This window comes from Capsella rubella, unplaced genomic scaffold (assembly GCF_000375325.1).
Source record: "Capsella rubella cultivar Monte Gargano unplaced genomic scaffold, Caprub1_0 scaffold_6, whole genome shotgun sequence".
Lineage (NCBI taxonomy): Eukaryota > Viridiplantae > Streptophyta > Magnoliopsida > Brassicales > Brassicaceae > Capsella > Capsella rubella.
Window position 1 is genome coordinate 2,607,973 of NW_006238918.1, and position 18,067 is coordinate 2,626,039.

An 18,067-nucleotide genomic window follows, 5' to 3' on the forward strand; every position below is an offset into this window, starting at 1 on the left:
TAATGTACATCAAGATCATCATTACTACGGGAAGACTAAATCCAAATTATTATAAGGTTTTAAAAGGTTCTAAACGACATTTATAAGGTTTTACAAAGTTTTTAAATAATTTTTAAAAGGTTTTTAAAATGTATTTATGCGGTATTTTAAATTTACACATATATAGAGATTATTTGTTTATATAAATATAAATTTCAAATTTTATTGTGACTTTTTAATAAAATTAGAAATAAATAAATATATATATATATATATATATTTATCCTACTACCCAATAGAATCATGTCACATGTACGCTTCTTAGCACACTATTTAGATCTTAAATAAGATAGTTTCTTAGTCATTTTGATGTATTTTTGATTTAATTAAATCACAAATAATCTTAAGAATGGTCTAAGATCTTGCCTATAATGTTAATGTTGGTCTTAGCTTTAAGCTTCTTTTGCAAGTGGGTTCACAAAAAAAAAATAAAAATAAAATAAAATAAAATTTCTTTTGCAAGTGTTGTTCAAGAGTCAAGACGATGATTTATGATAAAAAAGAAACTACCATTGTATCGATTACGACTAGATTTTGAATTTTACTTGACCATATTTTTCGGCAAATAATTTCCTAATGATTAGATTAGTATGATGAGATCTTAGAGGGAAAGACTTTTTTGACAACTTCACCTTGTCATTAGTTTTGCTTGATCGACTAGTGAAAATAGCATGATACAATATTCTAAAACTAAAAAAAACCAGCAAGGTGTTTTAAGTTTTAACTACTTACTTGTAGGAAAGTACAATTAACAATTATTGTTGTTGACTACAGTACAAAATTCACAATAGACTACTTAAGCGTAAAAACAAACAATCTTGACAGCAGCCGAACGCATGGTCGGGTTAAGAACAAGCGTCTGCAGACCTCTCTTAACCACTCGAAAAAAACAGAGATTTAGATGCCAAAAACAATGGCTTCTCAACTTACATGTCATGTAAGAGATGTAAACTAGCTTGTATTATCAACAAAGGAGAATCTTATATACCCATAGGCATGTAGAGAAATCTTTCATATAGTGTTAGAAAAGCAGAAAATATGAAACCAAAAAAAAAAACACCACATTAGCAAGACAGTTATTTGGTCAAACCAAGAGAAGAACCTATTCATACAAATGAATCTCATCTTCTTGATAAAACTAAGGGTAATCAGACAACTACATAATCATAAGTAACAAGCAAAATTCACCTAAGAACTAAAGATATTGAATTCTGAACATTCTCCTCTCTATGAGCACACAAATCCTCAATTATCTGACTTGACTTAAAACAATAACAGTCTCTTCTCTTCTCCTCTCTATCTGTTTTCCGTCTCACCTTTTTATTTCAAGAACCAAAAAAGTAAACCAAAAGATTAAAGTCAAAATAATTAAGGATGAAGGAGGCAAACACTGGATGCAGAGGTTTATCGATCTCTTCATGCTTTATAGTTTTATTTATTTACATAAGGTTTTTTTCCCAGGAAAAGATCGATGAACCGCTGCCTCCAGTGAACGAACTCTCACTACTCTCTTTTTTTTTTTTCAGTTAAAATCCAAATGCAAAAGAAAGAATCATTTTTTTTTCCAAATCGAAGCAAACAAAACATACCAGATCTGAAACACAATGGTCAAAACAAACACCACAAGTAGTAAAGAGATGGATCTTTGTTACCTTACCAATCAAACGGACCAATACATAATGCATCTGCAGATAAACTCTACGATGACTAAAAAGTGAATCAGATATTTCAAGTAAATGTCAAATCTATGTATCCAATAACAACAACAAAGGAAAAGGGAAGAGAGAGTGATGAAGTATCAACCAGCAAAACTATTGGCCTATTGGCCTATGTCTCTCCCTCCACTCTCTCTCTCTCTCTGTATCGTCAGTTAATAAAACATTAACATAGATCAGTCTTGTTTCTAGAAAATCACTCCAAGTTTATCTTTAGAGATGTGATCTATTTATTTTTTAATTAATATTTTTAAAACTAAAATGTATCTCAAAATCTCAAAAAAAGATTTGGTAACATAATTGTTAATTTTTGAATAAAACCAGATCCTGTTACATTCATTCTAGAAAGAAAACTGATTGTAATTTGTAAACTGTTTTGAGTTATTAAAGCAAATTCCATGTTGAATAACATTAGATTTGCAAAGCAATTTTTTAAAAATATTATTATTTCTATAACATAGCTTTAGCTTTAGTTGACCAAAACTATAACATGTAACTTGAATAAAATGCTCAAAAAAGAAAATAAAATACATGTAAATTTAAAAATTTAATCAAATGTATTTTATTTTAGAAAGATAATTATAACAATTTATCCTTTTTAAAAAAAAATCAAACTCTTCCAATAGACCCACTAATTTCTTATTAACCCAGTGAACTAAAAAGGACTCCACGGCCTTTTAAGCGAATGATTGGGCTAAAACGGGTCGGGTCACATATGTAATGTTTGCTAAAAAGCCCATTTCACACGTCTTGAAAATATGGAAATTTATCTTTACGCGCAGTAGATCACTTTGGGGGAAAGTGGGATACACGCGCTTGTGTTTGGTCTTCTGTTTTGCCCTAATCGATCTCTGGCGTAGAGAGAAAGCGAAATAGGAGAGAGAGAAAACCCGCCGATAAGATTCCGTCCGATTCGCCGTGACTCGGTGTCGTGACTCGTTTAACTTGCCTGATCTCCGTCGTTGATCTGCTTCCGTTTCGATCCCTGTTAAACTCGGTAAAGTAGATATATATACGTCTCTATTTTTCTCCTTGTTCTTCTTCATCTTATTAACTTCGCAGCCATAGATCTTTTATCGTTAATCTGAATGTTTTATTGAATTGCGATTTTGTATGTAGAGCTAAACGATGGATCCGATGGATATAGTTGGTAAATCTAAGGAAGATGCTTCGCTTCCAAAAGGTTTGGCCTCTCGTTCTTCTTTTTTTTTGGGGATCTTTCTTTCAACTTAAGAAGTTTTGGGTAAAACTGAAAAGATTTAGTAAACCTAGCTCTATCCATGGCTTCAATGAAACGATGAAAGAAAGCATTAGAAACTGTTGTTTAGGGCAATGGAATATATGAGATAGTAGCTGCATTAGATTTTTCACCTAACTCTAGTTCTTTTCTGCTAAAAGAAATATATGTTTGTTGTTATAAAATTTCAGCTACCATGACGAAAATTATAAAGGAGATGTTACCAGCAGATGTTCGTGTTGCTAGAGATGCTCAGGATCTTCTGATCGAGTGTTGTGTAGGTAAGATTTGTCTTACTCAACATCTCAATGAACCTTTATCAAGATATTAATGAAACTGGTCATCGTTTCAAGATTGCTTATCCCCTTTTTTTTGGGTGTAAACTGCAGAGTTCATAAATCTTATATCATCGGAGTCTAACGAAGTTTGTAACAAAGAGGATAAACGAACAATCGCTCCTGAGCATGTACTCAAAGCTTTACAGGTTTGGTGTTACATTCACTCAGATTTATTATCCATGTGAATGTGTCGGAATGGTGATTTAAATCATGTGACTTGACCTGTGATGCAGGTTCTCGGCTTTGGGGAATACGTAGAAGAAGTCTATGCAGCCTATGAGCAACATAAATATGAAACCATGGTAATCCATTTACACTACCCATATCCTAATCCAAAATCCAGAGTTGAGTCTATAAGAATATTAATCGGTTTCCTTTTGTGTTTTGCAAATTCTGCAGCAAGATTCACAGAGAAGCGTGAAGATGAACAGCGGAGCAGAGATGACGGAAGAAGAAGCAGCTGCGGAACAACAGAGAATGTTTGCAGAAGCTCGAGCAAGAATGAATGGAGGTGTTTCAGTTCCTCAACCTAAGCAACTAGAAGAAACCCAACAGACAAGTCTACAAAGCTAATCAACAACACAGCAGCAAGGGGACCTTTTTTTTCTTTCTTTTTTTAACAATATCCTTTTGACTTTCTTTTTTTGCCTTCTTTCTCTGTAAAGTGCAAAATTCGTCGCGTCTTGGTGTTGATATGCTCTTTACATTTTTTTAACTTAGATTTGTATTTTACTATTTTTTGTTTCTTCCTTTGTTTTGAATCTCCAATCAATTCAGATGTAATTAGTAAGGGTTTATCTTTAATCTTAGCAACTGCCGTCAGTCTGATTATGATTATCTCTAGATACATTATTATGTTTCGAATTTGATAAAACTAAAATACTAGAATCGATTTCTAGATTGACAACCAAATGTAATAGTTTTCTGAATCTCCTTTGCTCAAAGCCAATAAAAATATCTGAAACAACCAAACCGGAGAAACTAACCCGATTTTGTTTCTTTCTCGACAAAACAATATTAACCCAAAGACCAAAGAGCTAGAGGAGGAGGTTGGACCACTCTTGGATGTTTTAATTTATTGAGTGAAATCTTTGGTTAGGCAAAGAAGAATGGATTTTAAACACTCTCGCCGACATTATGAAGACTTCTTATTTGTCAAACATACACACACGTTGCTTTTAGACTTTAGAAGCTGTTAATTTTTATCCAGTAGAACTAAGCTGTTTTGTTTTATAAGTTGATAAACAAATTTTACGTAATCAGAATCTCCAATAATTGTTTTTTTTTGATTAATTTTATAAAAAAAAGTATTTGAGCACTTTTAGTTATTTGTATTATAATTATTCTTCTAGAAAAAGTTGTTTAGTTGATGTTAATAAATATATTTTTATGTATGAAACTGATTACTTATAACGTGCTTCTGATAATCTTATAAAGATCTCACCCTTATCTTTTGTAAATATATAATTATTAAATAATAATTATATTTTCACCAATTTTTTTCGTTAAATAAATTAAAGTGTTACTGTTTCAGCTCACTTTTAAAAAATAGCAGTTTAATTTTCAAAGCATAGTCTGAATAATGCAAAATAATTAATTACAATCCGATTTTAGTTTTTTTGTTTTTGTTTAACACCCTATTATGAAGGTCATTAAATAAAATTTGGTATAATTCCACCGCTGCTGCGACGAGAGAGGAGAGGAGCACACAGAGATCTCTCGTTTCGTTTTCGTTTTCGTTTTTTTTTCCCGGAAAATCTGGGAAAAAACAAAAATTAAGCAAACCATCGATCCTCTGAGAGAAAAAGTTCGACTCTCTAGTCCACGAGTTTTTTTTTTATTCCTTCACCTCTCTCTTCTCTTCATCGTCGCTTCGTCATTTCCTGTATTATTCACTTTTTCTCCCTTTTTTCTCAAAATTTTGAATCTCTCCTCCTCCTTGACCGTTTCGATTTGTGTTGCCTTACTTGATGATGAAATTTTGATCAGATCTAGTTTAGAATAGGTAGGATTATTTCTTTCTTTCGCTTCGCTTCGCTGAGAGATTATGTTTATGGATCGAGAGAGACGGAGTTCTACTGGTCGTAATGGGACTCCTGAATACAGTAATGGGAAATTTCGCGATGATAATGGTTACGGGTTCTTAGATCGATTGGAGAATAATAGCCGTGAGAAGAGTCCTTCTAGATCGAAGATCCTTCGGATCCCTTCTCCGAACTCGTCTCCTCCACCTTCTAGCTCTTCACCGCCATTTCATGGCTCCAATTCCCCTGACCGTGGATACATCGAGCACCGCGTCTCCAAGTTTGATACTCTCGCCGGCATTGCTATTAAATACGGTGTTGAGGTAAATATTCTTTAGATTTTCTCAGTAATTGTCGATGAACTTAGGTTTGATTTTGTATACGCTCTAGTCATTTGCCATTGTACAGCTCCAGAGAATATTTGATTTTGGTTAAGGTTGTTGTGTAAAATTGACATACAACGGTATTTTGATTAAGGATAAAAGGAAGAATTAAAGGATACTGGTATAAAGGTTTTTTTTTTTTTTTTTATCTTTGAAATTGAGGCATGATGAAGAACACATGATCAAAAAGTTGTTTGTCAGAGAGCTGGATTATTTCAAATTTTTTTAAGCTATGCTTTTGATGCTGTATTATTCCTAATTGTTATCTGATTTTTGATGTTTTTTTTAATTTTTTAAAAAAACTTTCTACTTCAGGTTGCAGATGTGAAAAAGATGAATAACCTTGTTACTGATCTTCAAATGTTTGCACTCAAGTCCCTTCAGATTCCCTTACCTGGGAGACATCCTCCTTCTCCTTGTTTATCTAATGGCTCCTTAAATCATGGGTACTTTAAAAAGCTTTATCCTCTTTTATTATACTTTTGGAAATGGTTTACAATATGCTACCTTGCAAATCACAGCTTTTATTTACGAGCTAGCATTGAGCTCCAGTGATTGATGCTTATTGCTGATCGTTGTTTGCATTTTGTGTTCCTTTTTAAGCCTGCAATCTACTTACCTCAAGTCTTGTCTCTTCAATTTTAACAGTAAAGCTGTCTGTGGAATTGAGATGATCAACTAGAACCTTGGTTGTATATTCTCATTATCATGTAATCCTCTTTTCATGGCTCCTAATGCATGGAATTTTATTTGCAGAGAGGGGTGTTCATGCCACGAACCGGAATCACCAAACCATAGCAACGAGGAAGTTTTTGATTCATTTCAGTCTCTGAGATTAAAATCTTCGGAAAAGAAAGTTTCTCCAGCTATGTACTCACTGCAAGGTTATTACGGACTTAAACCAGCAGACAGAACAGTCTCTGATGGAGGATGCTTCGAGATGGGAAGTTACAAGACCGAAATTTCTCATCATCTCTTTGACAAAGATGATAATCAATATCTCAGACCTTTCCCATCCACAAATACTCCCTTAAATCACCATAGGAAATCCAGAAGCTTGGTCAATGCACTTCTCGAAGAGGTTAACCAGTCACCCGATAATAATTCTCAAGAATCGAATTCCGATAAGTTTAGAAAAAGACGCCAAAAATCTGAAGCCGACTTTTCATCCCGGACTCCAGAACTTGTGTTGAAAGAAGAGAACAGCAGCAGCAGTGGCGGGTTTTTATCAATAGCCGGAAAGGGCTTAGCTTTGAGATCAAAAGCTTCAAGCAGAACCAATCTAGCAGAATCTGAGAACGGTAATTTCAATCCGGTACCAATCAACTTGATGGATGGGCCAGTTTCAGACAGCTTTTGCAGTGTAAGAAAATCTTCGAGTGCATCGAGTCTACAAGATCCAGACGGTAACAGCAGCAGTAACGGTTCGTTGTCTCTGTGGCCAACTTCAAAATGGAGCTTGAAACCTGATTTGCTGACACCTGCGGTTATTACAAGCTCGATCTTTGATGGATTACCAAAGCCTTTAACAGGTCGGAGAAACAAAACGGCTCTGGACTAAAGGTCAGTTTATCGTTATGCAACTGCCTTATTGTTTTTTGGGGACTATACAAATCAATTGCAAAAGAAGCTATTTTAGCTTAATGCGGAGTAAATACAAAGTAAAAAGAGATTAGAGAAAATTTGAAGGAAGGAAGGAAGAAAGAAAGAAAAACTTCCAAAAATTGAAATTTATAAAGAAGGAAGAAGCTTCTGATGATGTAATGATTGGGTCTTTTTTTTTTTTTTGTAAGTTATAAAAATATTCTGTACCATTTCTGGGTGGGGTTGTATCGACAATATCCGTAGCGTAGTTAAAATCTTTTATGATACATTGTGTCACACATTACTAAATTGTATTTTTCATGCATTTATTTAATAATGCTTTTATTAAAGTGCAAAAGCAAAAGCTCTTTGTAAATCTGTATGTTGCTGTGTGTTGTTGAGTTGTTGAATAGCAACTCGAATTGAGCCAAACTGAAACCGTTCTTTATGCGTGTTCTGTCAGAATCATAGTTACTGACGAAAAGAGAAGAATGCTTTCCAGACGTTGTCGGGCTTGTGCTGTCGAAGTAAAAGTGTCGACGTGTTAGCTACACACCGCTATGTAAATCCTGGAATCGAAACGAGCCAAACGAAATTAAATACAAGTTATTCCAGACTAATTAAAATCAAATATGGGCCAGTTTTTTTTACGAGCAGGTATAAAAATATAAAGCATAATCATGTATATATAAAAATATGAGTGTTAGATACAAAAAGATACATACAAGTCTAACCAGACTTGAATCCTCGACTTCATCATATTATCTCAAAAAGTCATGAAACAAAAAGTAGACACTGTTCCATCCTCGCTGCTTCTGGCACTACCAATGCTTCCATGGCTCCTTACTACTTCACAACTGTTATCGCTCACGCTTTCGCCATTACTACTGCTACTACCACCAACGTGTCGCACCACCGCAACCGTCACCCACTTCCGCTCATAGACATTTTCGTGACGGCGCGTAAAAAGGATTGTGTAACACGTTGGCGGCAGAAGCGACGGTGATTTTGGCTGTTGCTGTAAAACAAATTAATAGCACAACTTGCAACATATATGTTTTATATTAATTTGTTCTCCCTATAATTTTCTGAAGAAATACATTTCTGCTTGTAATAATCTAATTTCACCAATTTCACCTCACATTAGTTTTTCTAATCACTTTATCAAAGTTCCATATTCTTGTATGACAGTGAGATGCGCTACATTTTTTCCCACCAAGAATTATTCTAGTAGATCGTTTCACATGATAAAGAAATACGTTTTAACAGGCTGTGACACTTTGTTGCTATATTACGAGCACGTAATTTTAAAATACTTTTCAAATTTATTAAACATGAACTATATAAGATTCCAATCTTCCATATTCATTAGGCTCATGTTTCATTTTCAGCTCAATGCTTTTTATTGGAAGTCATTCTAACCAGAAAAAAAATGCTAAAACAAGTATTTACTAAATGGTGAATCTTCGACACACTGTGCTTTTCAAAGAGAGAATGCAAAAGAAAAACCTAACCTGCAGACTTCAGAGAACCAATCATAAGCTTTTTAGTCTGAGATAGTTCCCAATCACTTAGGTACTCCTCCGGTTCCACAAAATCTCAACAAAAATAACCTGAAACAGCCACACATCAAACTTGAGATTGTCGCTAGTCAATTGAAGTCTAAGTAAACATGAAGTTCTGTTGCATTTCTGTTTTCAGACAGAGATGTGTAGTGAACCACAAATTTACGGGATTAACCAAGCCAAGCCCGGGCTAGTTTTCAAACTTTGAAGAAACCTCTCAAATTTTAAGACTAGTAGTCTTTACCTCGAGATTACGCCGAAACTTTATCCAAACAGGACTCCATCTCCACCACTCCGGGTTCAAAAGTTTAAACCTAGCAAGAGATAATGCAGCTGAGTGATTATGTACTCGTACTTGAAGTCAACATACAAAATCAGGAACCACACACAGAAAGACCAAAGGGATTTGTACACAACATAGAGACCAGGTAGATCAAGAAACTAAATCATTCATACAGCAAATTCTACAGTTAATATCATCAATCCACAATGCTGGTTAAGTTGTTATTTTTCTGGAGATTCTTTTGAATGTTTCCTTTCGAAAGGATAAGCGATTTACGAGAGCTGGAAACCATATAGATTGAACTAGTAGCCATATACAAGTTTGGTGTAAAAGAATAAAAGATATATATATTTCAAATAACAAAGAAAAACAGATACCTCAAAGTCCTCAACAAACGTCAGATAAGCAGTGCGCAAGATATCGATACGAATATTCTTGTAAAACCGGCTGAATGGAGTCACAATTGTTTAGAGATGCATGCGTCATTGTTCCCAGTAAGGCATTTAGGCTAGACAACCTAGGTTATGCACAGAAGAGACATTTGTCAAGAACAACAATCAAGAATCTTACTTAGAAGAATGGTATCATCGTCTCACTATATGTTGGGAGAGCTATACAGTGATTTAACAATATGAATTCTCATACAGTAATCTCGTCGAGAAGGAACTGAAGAGACTTCACCAAGTAACTTCTAAGTGACTTTCCCCACAGACAACAAGAAACACTAGAAAGGTCTCCATTTAGGGTACCACTATTAAGAGCAAATTGACAGACTTGCACCTAATACTTTGGAACTTATCATTGCCTCACCATTGTAACTACCTTAGAACCTAATTACTTCTGTGTGCAGACACAACACTTATTGGATGTGCATTTTTTTAAGATTGTGCCTCAGATACCAGTAAAGAAAAAATTTAGTTAGATGGTTTGTATCAGACACTATATATTAGGACTTAAAAGCTTGACATTTGTTTAACTAGACAAAGCTGTGTATGGTTATTGGCCTAATTACAGGTGCTGAGGAACAGAAGTACTAACCAAATTAGAAACTAGGGCATATACTGTGACGAATATGATCCGGTGATACATTTGTCAGGAACAATTACAATATATAGCAATATCCTGGCAATAGTCTGTAGAGTTGTGATGCCTCTGGAAGTGAATATACCGCCAAAAATTCCTTCACGGAAGAGGATGCAGGTTCTCTATTTCGAACTGTTTGATAATAACAATCCAAAAATAGTAAATCAGAGTCAAACAAGCAAAAAAAGACACTAGCAGCTTGCTAATCAAAGTGAAAGTGAATAATCAAAAGGTAATCTACCTAACTTCAGGATGGCCTCCACCGAGCCATGAAAGGTACATCTGGGCGAGAAGGAGGCATATGCGAAGCAATATGACCTGGAATGGCAAATTAAAACGTTATTGTAGGAAAACGCATTGAATCCCCTAATTGCATCTCTGAGCGGCTTAAAGCAGGTTAACTGATTTAGATCGGCTCACCTGTAATTGTAGGGCCACCTTGTAAGTTATTAGCAGCAAGTTGATAGCTCATTGTCCCTGAAGGTGGTCTTTCGGGAGGTGGGTGAAAGAAACCTATCGTTGCAAATAAACCACCAATATTAACTAAAGGAGAATCATAACCAACTGAAGTAGCATAATGCCCACAAGCAGACAAGTATATGAACAAGACTGACATACAAAGGTTTCTCACATATGCATACCGTCTGTAACTGTAAGAGAGCCTGGAAATGGGTTTCTTCCACTTATCCAGGCTCCATTTTGAGTATCTGCATTACGTCCATTTGAAGGCATCCGCCATGCTTCCTCCTTCATTTGTCCATCAACTGGCTGAGAAGAAAGAGGGTAAGGATGAGGGAAGGAGGAACGCTGGGGTTCTGATTGAACAATCTGTTCCATGGTTCCATGTTGCTTTGAGGAAATAAATGACGAATGTTCTCTGGAGCTGCACATCCCTACTGGAGCAAAACAAGATGACTGAGGCACTGAATATTCAATTTTGGCAATGTCAGCATGCCTTCCATGTGCAACGTTTACGGGCATTTGGATAACTTGATTACTCTGCGTATAAAGTTAAAGTACGGGACAATGAGCTTGAGAAATTAAAAGATGACTAATCTAGAAATGAGAAAAATCAGAAGGCTTACAGTCGCAATACTGTAGTGATCCCGCTGCATAGATATCTGGTATTCATGCTGCAATAATGTTTGTGCTGGGGGAGCGAATCCTGATTTTATTGGTAATAAAGGATGGCTAGGCATTGATGGTCGAGTTAGAACTATAGATTGTGGAGGTAAACAATGATCAGAGGGAGGTAGCGCTAGAGGCAGCTGCGGTGAAGATGATGGGGGTGGAGGTGGGGACAGTGGTGGTGAAGAAGGAGGTAGAGGAGGCGGAGATAACGGCGATTCTTGGGGTAGCGGAGGAGAACCCTCTGTAAAAGGAGGGGGCTCAGTTGGACAGGATGCAGCCGGTGAGTCCTCCTTCACTCCAAGCCCACAGACATACGAAGGTACGCCATCTTTCAGCTGACAAGAAGCATATTCCATTTCAAGCACACCACTGATATCAACTACACAGTGATGTTTATCACTCGAACTATCATGTGCCTCTAACTTGCCTAACGCATGGACTGGTTCTTCCATATGTGTGTCCTTAACTTCATGTGATGTGCTTGGAAGATCTTCATTTTCTTCATCTTCTCCAAAGATGTGAGAAGATAAAAACCCTGCCAGCTGAAAACTTGCATTGCTGCAGAAAAAACTCGTTAACGTATAAATTAATAGCACTCTTCAGAACTGCACTAAAACTGTCTTTGAAAACTATTCAGATGTTGATCAAAAAACAAAATAACTTTTCAGATTATATTTTTCCCACTAAGCTTCTACATGCCCATCAATTATATCAAATCTGAAAAAATAAATTACAGAGCAAGATAATTAGATAAGCGTAATCCATACCTCCCATACTCGTCAACAAGCATCCCTTCCATGTCCCTTAGAGGATCATCTACCGCACGCTCAGATCTAGAAGGACGTCGTAGGGAAAACCCAACAGTTTTATCATCACCAGAAGCACCAATATCACCAATATAACGACGCAAAAGAGAATCTGGGAAAATCTTCCTCTTAAGCCACAACCTCAACACCTAGCAGGAGCAAGAGATCACTGACTCTGAACAACAAAAACATGAGACTGTCCTCAAAACAAATAGAAAGTAAAAGAACCTTCCGACATTGATGACGATTTTCACGAGCACCAGTCCCTGCAGGAGCAGCAGCACCTAGAAGGCGTGGAAGGGCTGCCTGCACGGTAGGAATATACAAAGCGCCAGCTTTACCTAAAGAAGATTCACATGCATCACGAATTATCACTTTAGTCTTATTAGTTATACAAAAGACATACAAAGAAATTCTCTTTGACTGAAGACAGTAATACATTACAGGAAAATACTGTGAGCACCTTAGAAAATTGACAATTTCGAAAGAGATATTGCATCCATTCAGGAGGAAGGCTTACCTTTTTGTTTATGGGAACATTGGGTGATCGAATCAACAAGAAAAAACAAATCCACTTTACGAGGAAAATGAGGCTCAATTTCCAACTTTCGAATGAGAAGTTCCACAACCTAACAAGCACAACAAAATTTCCCCATCAAACGCTGTAAATCATTTTGTCAAAAGATTTGACCAAGTTACACAAACAAATATTCTGAGCTAGCATAGGTACATTACTATATTGACTCTTATTTTGCAGTCTATTCCTAGGTAACTCATAGAACATTCTAGCTGTCAGCCTTAAGAAAAGAGGAAACCACAGAAAGAAGAAAAATGTTGACCTGAGGTAACACAATGTAACTCACCTCACTGGCAATCCCATACTTGGCACAAATAATTGCCTGACGTGTTGCACGTCCAATACTTTCCTTAGTTCTGGATAAGGTCTCTATCATTCCCTCAAATGCATCTCGAGAAATAGCAGCCTCGGTGGCACTACTTAGTGATACCTCAACCGACCTATGCCCTGAACTAAATCTTCTCTCTCCATTCTCTTCAGTCCCAGCTTGGTTACTTGATGAGGATTGGTGGCCATGATTTGACGGAGTCAGATCTGCTTGATGTTCCTGAGCAACAATCAGCATGGCATCGCCAGCAGGAGATGAAATATTTTGAACCATGAAAGGGCTTTGACTCATCTGCATTGAATCGATGGTTAGGGAATTGTTGTCCATATTCACAATAGGTGAAGTATGTGAACGTGCTTGTTTCCTTTTTGCTTGGGCAGCTGCAATTAAATACTTCATAGATGAAGAATCTGGCATCCCAGAACTGATCAATGGGGCACTTCCATTTTCTTGACTGACAACAATCCTATGATAATTAAAAAAAAAAACACAGATTATAACCTCTAAGAAAAATACTAACATATTAATGGCATAGGGAAAGACAAAAAAAACATACATGTCAGCGGAAAAGTTCACAGAAATGTCTGTTGACACTCCAACATCATTCAGACGAGTTGTAACTTTCGGAATGCATGTTGGGGTTTCCTCCAAAGCTGGTTTGCTTCTCTGTTGTGCTGTCTTTGAATGAGAAGAGCTTATTCTATCATTACCAGCCATTGCGTCCTTGGAAGAATCACCTTGACATTTTTTTGGCATCCCCTCGCCAGAGGCTCTTGCAATTTTATTTTGCCCAGCCACCTGCTCTTTAGTTGAAAACAGCTGAGGGGACTTCTTAGGAGATCTCAAGATCTGCTCGACACTCTGTGGAGGCAACTTGATGAATGATTTTCCCATGGAGGAGTTGTCTGAAGGACCCTCCACACTATCTGGCGTTCCTGTACCAGAGACTTTTGCAGTTTTATTCTGGCCTGTCATCTGTTTCTTAAATGAAACCAACTGATGGGAATTTTTAGGAGATCTCAAGTTTGGCTTGATATTCTTAGGGAGAAGAGTCTTGACTGGTTTTCTCACAGACGATTTATACCCCTCCATGCTGTCAGGTAGAAAAACTGAAGCATCCATATTACGTTTATACAGAGGTACATTCCCTGTTTTCACACTTTCTGCAGATCCAGCTAATAGCTTTGCTTTAATAGAAGTATTATGGGACGCATTAGCACTTGTAGTACCATCAGTAGAAGCTAATTTAGCTTTGGGAACATTAGTATGTCCTCCATGCACTGGAGTCTTTGGGTCTTCATCATCATCATCGTCGTCATAGATACAAACCGCCCTCCGTCTCTTCGGCAGCTGAGCAGCAGGAACCTTCACATCGCTATCAGAAGATGAAGTTATCTTCTGTTCGGGACGATTTGTCCCCTCTTTATTGAGAGACCCCGAAAAAGAGGAAATATTTGTGTGCTCCACAGTCTGTTTGCGACGCTTTGTATAAGCGACCACTTCCTTATCAGACTGATTTTTTCCTCCCTGGGCACTTAACCCTAAGACAATCTCACGCTTTAGAATAGACACAACGCCAGTAGAATTAGATCCTTCCGCCTTGCCTTCCCCAACAGGAAGACGTTTTCTCTCACATTGTTTCTGATACTTCACATCTTCCAACCGTGGCATTTTAGCAGAGAGTTTACTTTCATCTGCTCCTGCTGCAGCCTCTCCTAGTTCACTTTGAAACTTTTTTCTCTTCCCTAAAACCTCACCACAGACTAGGGCGGTCGGTTTCTCTTTCTGCAACTCTTTTGGCTTTTTAGAACTAGCCATGTTAAGATCCAAAACCACCTTACTGTCAATTTTACTGCCATGATCTTGTCCCTTTTTATTTTCCTTTAATTTCTGGTTGTTTGTAGCCGCCTGACTATCAGCCACACGTTTAGCTCTATGAACCTCATCTTTACTTCTTTTTTTCGTGTCACCAGCTATTTTCTTGATTATCCTCTGACCGCTGACCGAATTCTTTCCAGTACCATCACTATGGTCAGTGCAAGTGACACCGTCAATCTTATCCTCAAAACCTGCTACCTTTAAGATAGGGTCAAGTGATCCATGCTCCAGCAGCTCACTACTCGGGGATGTGGTTTTGTCATTTAGTTTTGATGACTCTTGCTCTCCTATGCCAGGCTTTATCTCTGCAGCATTATTCTCAACTAATTTACCGAGGCAAGGATCAGGCCTAGAATCAAACGTATCAGATTTTCCATCAATACTAGCTTCTCTGTGATCTGCTGGATCTAATATCTTAGGCTTGGTCAAGCTAGGCTCAGCAGAATTCAAAAGCGCCTCATTGCCTAATATATCTGACTTGTGATTCTGCGATTCTTCAAATGCAGCGGAGATTTCCTCTACGGCTTGTGCAAAGTACTTGAGTGTTTTACCTTTACATCTTTGTAATAATTTATCCTTTGCCTCGCTAGTGAATGCTTGAATATCAGGTGGCGTAACAAAACCACTGCATTAAGATAACTTGGTCAACAACTAGTATTGAGAAAACAAAACAAAGAATCACAGTAACATGATGTATTGACTAACAAAATATACATATAGATTTTTGGGTCATAATAAAATAGATCCCCCAACAATCAGTAAACACAGAAGAGGCCAGCTTACATTTCTTGTGTTCCAAAGAAATAAACAAAGTGTTTCTTTGGGTCTGGAGCCTTATCCCAATCTTCGGCCCGGCTGATCTGAAAATTAAAACCATTAAGTACACACGAGATAATTAAGTCAAAACGAACAATTCCACACAACTCAATCAGTGTTAGCAGTACTTTAGACAAATACAAAGCTCTGAACAAAAAAGATACAGCAGAACAATAAGCTGAAGGATTATACTGGTGGCTTCAAACTTCAACACAGAAGGAGATCACTTTGGCATACTACAAAACCAGCCTAATCATGAAAGCCTACTAATGTGAGATATTAGAAACAGAACGTGGACCAAAATTAGCCAAAAAGAAGAGTGTGTGCAAGACCGACAAAAAAAAAAAACATGATCATGAATGAAAACGTCATGAAGCCGAGTATCAACACTGAGAGAGAAAGAGAGAGCATGACACAAACCTTAGCAGGCCAAGCAGGGAAGCCTTTGACTTTAGCAAGAACGAGATCACCCAATCTCAGCTCATCTTTGGCCATGGCTTTGTTCGCTCCTCTTTTACGCCCAGGAGCCATCGGCGAGAGTGGCTACAAAACCCTAATCTTCAGTTGAGATAGAAACACGTAGCAGAATCACCAATTCCAAACAAATCCGGAGAAAAAAAATAAGAGACTCCAAGTCTTCTTCACCGGAGATTTTGTAATCCCAAACCCGTTGAGAAATTGGAAACAGCTAAAGGGGCTCAACGTAACGAGTAATGACGAAGAAAGAAGCGAGAGATGTGAGTCGAATCAGTGGAGAAAAAGTGATTTGAGGAAGAGTGGCGATGGGATTTAGGGCAAAAAGGTGAGAAAATTTCGCCGGAGAGATGAGATGACGCAACAGAGAAACTGGGTTTTACTCTCGTCGCCGCGTTTTCCTCTATCTTCCCTTTTCTCTATTTATTTTTATATACGTTTTGAGCACTTCATTATTTTATTTATTTTTCCTTTTTTTATTTTTTATTTTATAATCCCAAAAATAATTAAATATGGTGGAGGATCACGTCGGGTGAAGCGGGAGCTGATGAAATCGACGCCGTCGGTTGAGTCTCCGGCTAGTTTTATCTCGGAGTGGGTCTTTCAAAAATTCTAGATGGGCTTCTCACGACCCAATATGAATTGGACTGGGCCGTTAAAATAAACTGAATTGTTAACAAAATTAACGAATTGTAAATTTCCATTTTTTACTGGTAGCTTAAAAGTTAAAATTAACGTCAGTGATTTCCCATTTTTTCTCGTAGTGTAAGATCCATTTTTACGGGTAGCTCAAAAATTAAAGTCAAGTGATTTCCCACTTTTGTAGGTAGAAGCTTCAAAACTAAAGCATCAAGTGCTATTTATTTGGGTTTCATATGTCTTCCTTAATTCTCTTTGATTCTCACATCCCATGCTTGATATTTATTATATATATGCTTTTAAAGCTTAGAGAGAGCTTTATAAACGTAAAATATTGTTAGTGACTTGATCTTTGTTGGTAAACTCGAGCGACGCTGGCTAAATTTTTGGCATGTATAATCTTGTGATTAATAATGTATATCGGAGAAACTTCTTCAAATACAAAGCGATTAGGTAACCCAAATAGAACAAAAAGGAAAAATAACTTAATATAAGTAAGTGTATTTTGATATATAAAACCCAATATTTTCTTGATGGCAATCAACCTATGACCTACCTATTATATGATCAAGTAAAGTTAGGGAACTGAGGAAGCGACTTGTTAGAAGAGCTCGTCTTGGTCAACACATACTGAAATTTGGGTCCCTTGATGCATGTTTTCGATTTTGTTTTTAAGAATTTGTCTGTTTGACTATATATGTCACCATCGTTCTTGACTTGTTCTTCTAGTCTAGTGCTCGAAAGACAAACGGGAAAACGTGCGTACCAAAGAACAAGTATATATATATTTAAACAACAACGAACGTTACTCGTGCTGCACCAAATGATTCCTGTAATTTAAATTGGTTTGATCAATTATATAGTTACTGTTGTAGATATGTATGTCGTCAGATTCAAAGGTGGCTACAGCTCACCCGACTGTTAAAGATATTGTAATTGGATCATAAAACACGTTATACAATTTTAGTTTCTTAAAGTTTGAAGAGGGTATAATATTCATATTGAAATTTAACTGACTTGCAATCAGATATATGTGTGTAGAAGATGTACGTGATATCAGTGGAGACAATTTTCTCAACTTTTAAACATTGGTTAATGTGGTAACCATATAAAGTTATAAACAATTGTGGATACCTTTATTTGATTACTTAAGCGAAACTAAAGAAG

General features: G+C 36.8%; 3 protein-coding genes and 1 long non-coding RNA gene across 9 annotated transcripts; 2 read left to right on the top strand and 2 right to left on the bottom strand.

The window, feature by feature from the left end:
- Nucleotides 1-1,078: 1,078 nt before the first annotated feature.
- LOC111830146 lies at nt 1,079-1,889 on the bottom strand. The gene is made up of 2 exons (XR_002833514.1): nt 1,692-1,889; nt 1,079-1,355 (listed from the first exon to the last, which is right to left on the bottom strand). It is a non-coding gene; the product is annotated as an uncharacterized LOC111830146 (long non-coding RNA).
- Nucleotides 1,890-2,538: 649 nt separating this feature from the next.
- Nucleotides 2,539-4,151, top strand: LOC17882512 (protein Dr1 homolog). The gene is made up of 6 exons (XM_006288755.2): nt 2,539-2,751; nt 2,874-2,937; nt 3,183-3,272; nt 3,381-3,475; nt 3,563-3,631; nt 3,729-4,151. The coding sequence occupies exons 2-6, from the start codon at nt 2,883-2,885 to the stop codon at nt 3,900-3,902; spliced, it is 483 nt and encodes a 160-aa protein (XP_006288817.1). The 5' UTR covers nt 2,539-2,751; nt 2,874-2,882; the 3' UTR covers nt 3,903-4,151.
- Nucleotides 4,152-5,005: 854 nt separating this feature from the next.
- LOC17883690 lies at nt 5,006-7,670 on the top strand. Its single transcript, XM_006287793.2, has 3 exons — nt 5,006-5,676; nt 6,052-6,182; nt 6,493-7,670. Exons 1-3 carry the CDS (start codon nt 5,377-5,379, stop codon nt 7,295-7,297), a joined length of 1,236 nt encoding a protein of 411 aa, XP_006287855.1. The 5' UTR covers nt 5,006-5,376; the 3' UTR covers nt 7,298-7,670.
- On the bottom strand, nt 7,511-16,676 carry LOC17883306 (protein HUA2-LIKE 1). 6 transcript variants are annotated; one of them, XR_002833361.1, is made up of 16 exons: nt 16,208-16,676; nt 15,755-15,831; nt 13,650-15,596; nt 13,052-13,559; nt 12,709-12,817; nt 12,417-12,529; nt 12,150-12,337; nt 11,337-11,940; nt 10,893-11,250; nt 10,672-10,764; nt 10,493-10,569; nt 10,207-10,383; nt 9,546-9,685; nt 9,130-9,199; nt 8,046-8,933; nt 7,511-7,839 (listed from the first exon to the last, which is right to left on the bottom strand). XR_002833361.1 is itself a non-coding variant. In XM_023781144.1 (11 exons), exons 1-11 carry the CDS (start codon nt 16,316-16,318, stop codon nt 10,499-10,501), a joined length of 4,179 nt encoding a protein of 1,392 aa, XP_023636912.1. In that variant the 5' UTR covers nt 16,319-16,676; the 3' UTR covers nt 10,488-10,498. The 6 variants fall into 6 exon arrangements, 2 of the variants coding, with proteins under 2 accessions (XP_023636912.1, XP_023636913.1); XR_002833360.1 differs by having other exon boundaries at nt 7,511-7,889; XR_002833362.1 differs by lacking the exon at nt 7,511-7,839 and having other exon boundaries at nt 7,981-8,332; nt 8,835-8,933.
- Nucleotides 16,677-18,067: the final 1,391 nt, after the last annotated feature.